The 10,662-nt window shown below is 55.9% G+C and overlaps 1 protein-coding gene across 2 annotated transcripts; it reads right to left on the reverse strand.

Annotated features, from left to right (window-relative positions):
• Positions 1-4,294: 4,294 nt before the first annotated feature.
• CPLX3 (complexin 3) lies at positions 4,295-10,662 on the reverse strand. Of its 2 annotated transcripts, XR_002482317.1 has the most exons (4): positions 10,381-10,662; positions 9,142-9,229; positions 5,647-6,019; positions 4,295-5,577 (listed from the first exon to the last, which is right to left on the reverse strand). XR_002482317.1 is itself a non-coding variant. In XM_008064205.2 (3 exons), exons 1-3 carry the CDS (start codon positions 10,542-10,544, stop codon positions 5,795-5,797), a joined length of 477 nt encoding a protein of 158 aa, XP_008062396.1. In that variant the 5' UTR covers positions 10,545-10,662; the 3' UTR covers positions 4,295-5,794. The 2 variants fall into 2 exon arrangements, 1 of the variants encoding a protein (XP_008062396.1); XM_008064205.2 differs by having other exon boundaries at positions 4,295-6,019.

The raw sequence follows: 10,662 nt of genomic DNA on the forward strand, positions 1-10,662 counted from the left end.
CTCAAAAAAAAAAAAAAGAAAGTAGTGTCCTCTGCAGGGACGGGCCATTGAAGAATGCCGTGCCTTGTTCGTGCTCCAGCCCAGGGAGCACAGGGGAGGTGTCCTCCAGCCTCTGAGGAATAGCTGCAGAGGAGGCCTTGTGCTGGAGTTCAGGCCTACCAGGGAGCAGCTTGGGGATTGCCTGACCCGTCAGGCTGCAGGGGACCCGGTGCGGTCCAGGATACCCAGTTCTTGGCCTGACACTGCCCCAGCGTGTGACCCTGGGCAAGCTCCTTACGCTTTCTGGGTCTGAGTCCCCTCATCCCTCTCACGGGCCTGGTACCTCCACAGCCCCCAACATGGGTGCTTCAAGGACAAGGAGAATTTCACCTGGAGCAGAATGTACATCTGGAACTACCAAGGGTTCCTACACAGTCAGAGGGTGCTGGCAACTTCTGGCCCTTTGCCCCTACATGGCTCCTTGGGCAAGGGCTTCTGTCCTCCCCACTGGGCTGGGTGTGGGGAGTGTCACTTGTTGTTTCTCTATTAAATTATTTTCTGTACTTGTGCCTTTTCTTGCTCCTGGGGAGCCATGTGGGGGGAGCACAGGCTTGGGTGCTGGGAAAGACTGTTCCTTAGCTCAGCTGCCAGAGTGCTGTCCCCTAACACGCTCTGCTCTGTGCCACACGCCCCTTTGCCCCAGGCAGGGCCCTCCATGCCTCTAAGCCCCTCTTACCCTGGGCCAGTGAGCGAGCAGGGAGCCGGAAAAATGGCATCTCGGGGTGTCATGCTCATACCCAGGCCCCAAGGACTCCCAAGCGGAGATCATTTCCAGCAGGCTGTGTCTGGGCATTCCCCACACACATACCCCGGGTGTCAGCCTGACCAGTACTTATTGGGAGCATACCTAGGGACTCAAGGAAGGGGGCCCAGCCAGGCAGCCTGCAGGGAGCAATTCTTAGATCTGTGGATAGCACCAAGGTGCTCACTCCATGCCTGCTTTCCGAACAGACCCTGGGAAGGAACTAATCTCCTGGAAGCTCTTGGTCTGGCCACTAGGAGGCAGTGTGGAGCAGTGTCTGGAGGGCAGGCAGAGCCACTACAGTTCTGGCTCTGCTGTTTGGCCTCCGAGCCTGGGGCCATCGAGTAGCTGGTGTAGCCTGTTTCTTTTTCCGTAAAGTGAGGATGACGATAAGCACTCCTTGGGAATTTGTAATGAGATATTTTCCATATGCCTGGTGTATAGTAAGAGTTCAATAAAATGTTATTTTCAGAACTAGGGAGAGAAACATGCATAGCATCTCTGGAAATGGGCCAAAGAACCCTCAATACATAAAATGAGGGAAGAGGAGGGGAATGAATGGACCCAGTTGGGTGGGTGGAGAAGACGGTGGGAGGGAGAGATGATGCTGGATGGGATGAGACTCGCTGAAGGACTATGGGAGAGAGAGTGGCCCATGGGAGGGAGGGTCGCCCATGGCCCTATTGCTTATCTGTGCTGGCTGCATTGGCTGACCAAGAACAGGCCTCATGGGCCTCACGTTCTGACCCGTGGGTGTGGAGAGGAGTGGGCGTCCATAGATGGGACTGGGTATGAGGAAGGCCTGGGAGATAAGGTGGTGGAGGAGTCCCTGGGATGAGCCCCCTGGACAAAGCATTTGGATGGCCTCTGGGCTGGTCCTGTGTCCAAGCCCCCTGCCAGGGAGAAGACAGCTCAGTTGGTGTCTGGGAAGAGGTGGGGCTTTCCAGATAGGGCTCTTCTAATGGCAAAGGCCAGTGGGAAACACGCAAATCTGTTTTTCATGGAACATGTTTTTCCTCTTAAGAATGGGAGTTGTTTCTGCCTCTCACCTTCAACACTTTGAAAGTGCCTAAGCAGGGTAGATACCCCCCAAGGTATGTTCAGGGGTCACAACCTGCCCTGTCCCCCCACCTCCGCTTAGTAGCCCAAGTGGAAAGCCAGCACTGGGCTGAGCTGGGGGGGTGGACACCCAAACCTGGAACTGTCTGTCTCCCATGGGGTCAGCCCTGGAGAAGCAGATGGGCCTCTGGAGCAGATTGGGGGCCCAGGTGTCCCTGTGTCCCGCCAGCCTTTTCTTTGGCTTACTGGGGGTATGGGAAGGGACATAGAACCTTGGTTCCTGCAGCAGGTCACCTAGAAGGATTCTTGTCCCCAGAGACCAGCTTGCTGTCCCAGCCCAACACTGCTGTCCCAGCACCAAGGCTGGGCCAAGAGGGAAGGGACACATCAATGACCACTCTCTCCAGAGTAACTCGTACCCATACCTATACACTCACAATCCTCCAGACACACAGAAACATGGAAAGCCATGTATAGGTCCAAGACACACACAGCAATACTCTTGACGAAGAAGACTGAGGTTGCTTCAACAATGCTGCTACAGCCCTGGATCCAGGCCAACTGGGTCCCCTGCTCTCCCCAAGCCTCCTGCAGACCTGGCAGGCGGGTGCTGGGCTAGAGGCGTGGCAGGGGCTCTGTGACTCCCCACCCCCAGCCCAGCCTGGGGTCTGTGGCATGAAGGACAGAAGCTCTGGCCTCCCAGGACTGAGCGTCAGCTGGGTCAATAGGCTCTGTCAGCAGCTCAGCTCAGCTAACAAACATGCCCCAGATGTCCCCGGTGTCTGCCTGGGGCCTCCAGTGTCTGAGGAGGGACCATCTGGCTGTTGAGGGAAAGGGAGATCCTCTGTGCTACAAACCCCGGCCACCCTCCCCAGTTCCTCCCTGGGGACTAACCGACCTTGGGAAAGTCACTTGGTCTCTGGGCACTCCTCTTCCCGCTGGGAACCGGGCAGAGCTGTCTGGGTGGGTGGAAGGCAGAAGGGGGGCTGTGGGCTCCTTGGGCAGGGTCTCCCTGAAATCCTGTGTGCTGTGGAGCCAGAGGCTCCGAGGGTGGGGCTGGGGAGCAGGCAGCCATCTTTCCCTCCCTCTCCCCCTGAGAGAGTGTGGGGGAGTTGGAGGAGTTCTCTTGCCACCTTTTGACATCTCCTGTTTTCTCAGACTGCCTGCAAGGGCAGAAGGAAGAAGGGAAGATGGAAAAGAACAGGATGGGGAGGGGAGGACAGAGAGGGATGGGCATCAGGGTTCAAATGGTACACTGATGGGCTTTAGGCACCGAAAAAGGGACATTTTGGTGGTGAGTGGCTTTCTTTGTGGCTCTCACATCACACCAGTCACATGGAGCATGTGACTGTCTAAATAAGAGAAATAGAAACAGGCTGAGAAAAGACTCGAGTCATGTACCCAGGGCCCGAGGGTAGGGGCAGGTGCAGAGGAGGGGCTCTGGCCAGGCTAGTCAGCCCCCAGCTGAGGGCGGGCACAGGACAGACACAGAGCCAGGAAGGAGTCACGGGGTGAGGGGACACACGAGAGGGACAAGGCCTGACAGAGAGTCCCAGAAACAGGGCTGACGGACAGAGGGGAGGCCGGGCGAGATCAGCAGAGCCGGGCACCCCAAGCACCCCTGCCCATCTCTGCCTGAGCCCCAGAACTGGCTTCTATGTCCCACTCTGATGCCAGTGCAGACAGGCCAGGGTTTCTTGGGGTTCCCAAGTGTGAGGGCTCAGCTCCCTCCTGATCCCTGACTCCAGGTCCCACTCAGCCCCGCTTTGAGGGAGTTCAGTGAGTGCTACCTCCAAACCGCTACTGCCTGCCACCCCTGCCTCTCCCTCTCGGCCCTGCAAACCACTGAGGGGGCAGGGTCTGTCCAACCCCATTAGGCAGAAGGCCCCCAGAGGGTGGAGTGCTGACGTGGGCCTTGTTGCTGACGCCGCTGCGGCAGCCCATGACCCCCCCCACCGCCCAGCCTGGGGCTTTGGTTGGGTCTCCTCCAGCTCTGAGGAGGTCAGGAGGGGGCCCCAGGGGCAGCCTAGGAGCAGCTTAGAGGCCCAGGTCTCTTTCCTGGGGACATTCAGGGGAGCACGGCCAAGTGTGACAGCTTGGCCAGCACGTGGGCCCGTGTCCCTCCCTGCCCCCTGCCCTCTCTCCCCTCTTCCACCCCAACACTACCCACTGCTCAGGTTTTATGTTTGTTGTTATTTTTTACGGAGGAGATCTACCTAGTAGAGCCTTTGCCCTTGAAACCAAGTTCTCAGATTTGGTTTCTGCCTGCAAATCTTAGCTGGCTTCCCCTCAGGTCGGGGCCCCAGACCCCAAGGGAGGCACCCGGGCCTAGCCCATATCATCCTTTTCCTGCCTGGGGTGACCTGCTTGGGGAGCTTCTGGCTGGTTTCCTGAGCACATTTACCCCCATCCTTCTGTCCCTGCCACAGGTGAGCAAGATGAGATTTGGGCTCATTTTCTGGAAGACCGACTTACCATTTATTGATATGGTCTATCATGTGCCAAGGGCTTTATAAATGGTCACTCTTTGAAACATGTATTATTATTTTTTGAGAGGGTGGGACTTCTCATTTTACAGGGGGAAAAACAGGCTCAGAGAGGGAAAGGACCTGCTTAAAGTCACACAGCAGTGCCAGGCTGGAATGCAGTGGCCCTGCTCTTCCATCTCCAAGGCGAGGAGGGGGTATAGGCCCAGGTGCCAGAGATAGCTGCAGCCGAGTTCTGGTCCCTCCAAGGTCTTGGCAATGCTCCCACGCACACCCCCATCCAGCTGGCTGCCATATCCCCTCAAAGCCCAGACCCATGTCGCATGGCCCAGGCCCCACCCTTGCCCAGGGCCCTGAGAGGATGGAGTTTGAGCATCTTACAGGGGCTGATGCTGGAGGGGGTTCCACAGAAGACACTGCCACTGGGTGTCTCCTCCCTCCTATGGAGCTGTGGGTGGGGAGGTTGAGGCAGCCCTCCTGGAAGGCTCAGGGGCCGTGAACCCCAAGACTTCTGGACATCAGTAAGAAGTGGGAAGAGAGGCACATCACTCGGGGTTTTTATTTTTCACTGAGCTAGGAGAGGAGATTCCAGCTATGGAATCCAGAGACAGTTCTACAGGAACAGAAATCGGCTGGGCCCTGGGCCCAGAGGAGGCCTGGAGCCGCCTGGGCTGCTGTTCAGTGCCAGCTTCATCCTTGGCACTCTGCCCCTCTCACAGCATCGCTCTGCTCCCGGAGCCCACAGTGGCAGCCGCTGCAGCTGCTGCCCTGCCCAAGGAGGGCTTGACTCTGAGAGGCCAGGAGGCCAAGTCAGAGGCTTAGAAATCTTCCAGGCCATACCCATTTTACAGATGATGAAACGAGGCCCAGGAAGAGCCATGGCTTTCAAGAAAGGTAAAGGTGGAGACGTGAACTCAGGCCTCTGTTCTGCTGAGGGTATTTGCCTGAAGCTCTCACTGGGGGTATCTGAGTGTTGGCGTCTGTAAGGGCACCCAGGGGAGCTGGCCCGTGTGTGTGTGTGTTTGCCAGAATGTGTCTGTGACCTTTGTCTCTGACCTATCCAAGGGTGTTACATCCTCTGTGTGTCTATGGGTGCTTCTGTGTGCAGGAACTTGGGCCATGACCAGAGAGGGATGAGCCTGATCCTACCATCTTGGAAGGCCTCTGGGGCTGAGTAGGGGGCTGGGTCCTGAGGATAGCTGAGGAATGGGGGCTTAGCTCCCAGTGGAGAGGGAGAGACAGGAAGGGAGGCTTAGAGCATGGATGAGAAGGTTCTGGACTGGGGGAGTGGACAGGGGAAACAGAGACAGGAAGGGAGGCTTAGAGCATGGATGAGAAGGTTCTGGAACTGGGGGAGTGGACAGGGGAAACAAAGCTCCAAGTGGGTGTGGGTCCCTGGACGTTGACACACACTCTTAGCCCTCATGTGGCCCAGCCCCTCTGGCCTGGGCGACCCCAGGGGAAGTGGTCACATGACATGGCACTTCTCTGCGGACTGCTTGAGGTCCCCCAGTGTGGCCTGGGCCTTGTCCTTGAGTGAGCCGAGGTCCAAGCCAGGGAGGCTGGCCAGCTGCCCAAGGACTGAGGCCTTGTCCTCTTCCTCCTCTGTGTCCTCCTCGATCATCTTGGCCAGCTCCCGGGGCAGCTCCACATCTCCACCAGCCAGCTGGATCTGGCTCTCATCGGTCTCGTTCTGAAGGGAAGAGGGGCGAGGGGGTAGAGGGGGTCTGTGAAGACCCAGAGTTGAGGAGGCAGGGAGGAAGTCAGAACTGGGTCCCTCGATTCCAGTGAGCCCAGCCACCACCTCCGCATCCCAGGGTCAAGCGTTTGATGCTTGGACATGGAGATCTTGTACCTTTCTGTCCCTTTACTTCACCCTGAGACACCAAAGGCCTAGCATGATGAGTAAAGACAAAACGAAAATACCTAGGAGTCACGCTGTGACGTCAGCTGAGTCATGCATTGACCATCGTTTTGCTGAATACCGTCACCAGTGATAGAAACAGGTCCCATTTATCAGACACCTACTATATGGCTGACATTGAACTGGTGCTTTTAATTCTCACATTAACCCCAGGAGGTAGGTATTGTTGCCTCCACGTCACAAATAAGAAAATTGAAGCTCAGATAATTAGGTAACTTACTTTAAATTTAAGTTACGTACTTACGTACTAATATAAGGTAAGTAACTTAAATGTTAGGGTGGGCAAAGTGGCTCATGTCTGTAATCCCAGCACTTTAGGATGAGGTGGGAGGATCGCTTAAGTCCAGGAGTTCAAGACCAGCCTGGGTAACATAGCGAGACCTTGTCTCTACAATAAATTTAGAAATTAAGCCAGGCTCAGTGGCTCAGCCTGTAATCCCGCGCTTTGGGAGGAGGCTGAGGTGAATGGATTGCCTGAGCCCACAGGTTTGAGGCCTGCCTGGGCAACTTGGAAAGACCTCGTCTCTACAATAAATCAAAAAAACTAGCCGGGCGTGGTAGCGTGCACCTGTAGTTCCAGCAACTTGGAAGGGTGAGGCGGAAGGATCACCGGAGCCCAGCAGGTTGAGGCTGCCGTGGCCGGGAGTGTGTCACTGCACTCCAGTCTGGGTGACAGAGTGAGACTCCAACTCCAAAAAAAAAAAAAAAAATTAGCAGGGCATGGTGGCACATACCTGTAGTTCCAGCTACTTGGAAGGCTGAGGCAGAAGGGTCACCTGAGCCCAGCAGGTCAAGACTGCAGTGGTCATGAGCAGCCACTGCACTCCAGCCTGGGTGACAGAGTAAGACTCTGACTCAAAACAAATAAAAATAAAAAACGAGCCAGCTGCAGTGTCTCATGCCTGTAATCCCAACAATTTGGTAGGCAGAGGTGAGAGGATTGCCTGAGTCCAGGAGTTTGAGACCAGCCTGGGCAACTTGGCAGGACCTCATCTCTACAATAAATTAAAAAATTGGCCGGGCTCAGTGGCTCAGCCTGTAATCCCAGCACTTCGGGAGGCCAAGGTGAATGGATTGCCTGAGCCCGTGGGTTCGACACCCGCCTGGGCAACTTGACAAGATCTCATCTCTACAATAAATCAAAAAATCAGCCAGGCGTGGTAGCACGCGCCTGTAGTTCCGGCTACTTGGAAGGCTGAGGCAGAAGGATCGCTGGAGCCCAGCAGGTCGAGGCTGCGGTGACCGGGAGTGGTCACTGCACCCCAGTCTGGGTGACAGAGTGAGACTCCAACTCAAAAATAAATAAATAAATAAATAAATTAGCTGGGCATGGTGGTGTGTGCCTGTGGTTCCAGCTACTTGGAAGACTGAGAAGGAAGGATCACCTGAGCCCAGAAAGTTGAGGTGTGGTGGCCATGATCATGGCACTGCACTCCAGTCTAGGTGACAGAGTGAGACTCCTACTCTAAAATAAATATGTAAATAAATCAAACAAATGGATCGCCCAATGTCATGCAGGTAGGAAGTAGGGGAGCTAGATTCAAGCCCATGTCACTGAGGCCAGCATCTGTGTCTCCTTTGCAGGATACCTCCTGATGGTCACTGCACTTCCTTGTCCTTCTTGGGGGGCCTTAGGGGCTTCCCCTCTTGTGTACTGCTCAGTTGCAGTCAAGCATTGCCTCTTCTCCAGGACTCAGAGTTCCCTGAGGGCAGGAGTCAGAATGACTCCATTCCCAGCTGGGCTTTCATGAAGACAGGCTTTCTGGACTGGTTTTCCCTGTGAGAGACTTCCAGAAGATTGGGTACCCTGTGGGAACTCAGTGGCAGCTGGGGGCTCTGTAACTATTTGTTGAATGAGTGAATGTGATGTTCATATACTTGATCTTTCAGTTCAAGTGGAAGATCAAAGTCAGGAGAGCTAGAGCCCTGGACTTCAGTTTTCCCCCAGACTTCAGCGCAGTTCTCGGCACACTAGGGTAATATTTGGGGCAGAGGGAGGGCTTATGCTTCAGTTCCCCCCTTGGCAACAGACACAGCACACTTACATGCCCATCTGGTGCTTCGGTGCCCACAGGAGGCTGGGGCAGTATCCAGGAGTTTTGGGGGGAAGTGTCCAGAGGGTTCTGGGGGCAGTGCCCAGGGAAAGTTGGGGCAGTGCCTAGGGGATTCTGGAGGCAGTGCCCAGGGGAGCCTGGGACAGGGATCTGCTAAGACATACTTCCTGGCTGCTTGGCCGGCCAAAGGGTTACTCTGCTCTCTGCAGGCAGACTCCACACCCTGGAAGCAGAGTGGGGTCCTGGAACAAAAACAGTCTCAATACCCACAGGCTTGGAGGCTGAACCCAGCTCTACCACTCACTGGCTGTAAAACCTTAGCCAAGTCCCTTCATCTCTCAGAGCCTCAGTTTCATCACTTGAGGATGTGGGTGACAGCTACCTGGCAGCGCCATTGGGGGTTAGGTGAGGACATGAAGGTCAAGCACCCAGCACAGAGAGGGTACAAGCTTCTCTCTCCCACCCCGTCCTCCCGTATGTTCAGGAGCCCCCAAAATAGTCATCTCTGCAGTAAAATCTACAGTCTCCCCTGTGGCTTCATCTGCCTGGGCCTGGCCAGGGATTGGGGGTTTGGAGGTGGAGGAGAGAAGAGGCCTGCATTGGCTTCAGAAACAAACCTGTCCCCTCAGTACCAAGCCCTGGACCTTGGTGGGTGCCTTTAACTAGGAGTGAGTGAATGAATGATCAAATGAATGAATGAATGAGTGGGAAAAGGAAGGACGTAACCAAGCATCTGATGCGTTTTAACAGCCAAAGGCCGCAGTGCCCAGAGTAGGACGAAGGAATATGGAGCCAGGAGCTCCAGTCCTGGGCCACCTCACAGCCCTGCCAGCTTACCTTGGGCAGCCGGTATTTGTCTCGGAAGTGGCTCCGCAGTGTGGCCCGCTCGGCCTTTCTCTGTGTGAACTGCGCATCCCGCTCCATCCTGCGGGGTGTATCGAGGGCAGAGTCACCTCCAGGGATGAGAGGAGGGGGCTGGGATCGCGAGGGAGGGGAGGATGGGGTCTCTGAGTCCTGGTAGTGAATGCATTGTCCCTGTGTGTAATGAGGATGCGCGATCTGGCCAGCCTCGGTTAGTCCTCGCTGCCTCTCCCCCTCCCAGCGTCCCTTGTCTCCTCCTCGCCTGCTGCTGGACAGAGCTAGTGGGGTGGGAGTACCGTCTGCTGGTTCCCTCTGCAGACTCTAACTAATATTTGCCCCTCTCAGCCTTCAGCTCAGTCTCCTCCTCCTTGACAAGCTGTGCTGTGTGGGGGAAAATATTTGGGACAAACTTGAGTTTGAGTCCTGGCTACTTTTTAGGTATGTCCTTGGGTAAGGCAGTCCACTTCCTGTTCTGTAAAATGGGGATAAGATTTTGCAACTCACAAAACTGTTATCAGGATTCAGTGAAATAATGGCGATCATTTATGAGGCTCTACCACGTGCCAGGCACTGCACTAAGTGGTTTACATGCACTGTCTTTAATCTTCATACTCTATTAAGCACGTATTAGGATTACCGTCCCCACTTGTCAGGAGAGGAAATGGAGGCACAGAAAGGTTAGGTAACTTGCCTAAAGTTATCTATCTAATAAGAAGCAAAGCCAGGATTGGAACCCAAGTAGCCTAGCTCAGGAGCCCAGCCCCAGAATCCAGTTGGACTGCCCTGGCGCTGCCACCCACAAGTCTCCTCAGTGTCTGTGAGTGACCCCATCTTAGAATCTGTTCCTGTGACTCGGAGCCCCCTGCAGCTGCATCACTTTTCTCAGGCTCAGAGAAGCCCCAGTTGGAAGACACAGGCGGCTGGGACCAGATCGGATTAAGGGATTATTTGCTTGGTCAGAAATGCACGTGCACTCCCTCCCTGTCCCAGACTCCTGTCGCCCCTCCCCCCTGGCCTGTGTATGAGACTGAAGTGGGGTCCTGGGTTTGAGATGGGGGATCAGGGGGGCAGCCTAGAGGACACCTCCCAGCCTCTTACCTTGTCTAGGGAAGGAGGGGAGGGGGAGGAGGGCCTGAAGCTGGCCCGGGAGTGGGCCGAGTAGCCCGCGTGTGTGCGCGGGAGGGGGTCGCTGGAGCCCGGAGGGATCCCACTTACTTCTCTTCCACCAGTTGCTTCTGATACTCCTCGTACTCCTCTCGGCTCATGCCCTGCGCTTCGGCCGCCGACTTGTCCCCGTCTCCCTTGTCCTCGCCGCCCCCCAGGCTCCCGGTGAGGTTCTTCAGTTGGCCGCCCACCATGGTCTTCACCATGAACGCCATGGTCTTCGCCGGCCGGGGCACTGGGAGCCGGGTAGCACGCGCCGGGCGCCGGGCACGTCTGCGCCGACTTCAGCACTAGGGCTCGCGGACAGCTCCCGCCGCGGGCCCGCGCCCCACG

This window comes from Carlito syrichta, unplaced genomic scaffold (assembly GCF_000164805.1).
Source record: "Carlito syrichta isolate Samal-C Ts95f unplaced genomic scaffold, Tarsius_syrichta-2.0.1 Scaffold307224, whole genome shotgun sequence".
NCBI classification, from domain to species: Eukaryota; Metazoa; Chordata; class Mammalia; order Primates; family Tarsiidae; genus Carlito; species Carlito syrichta.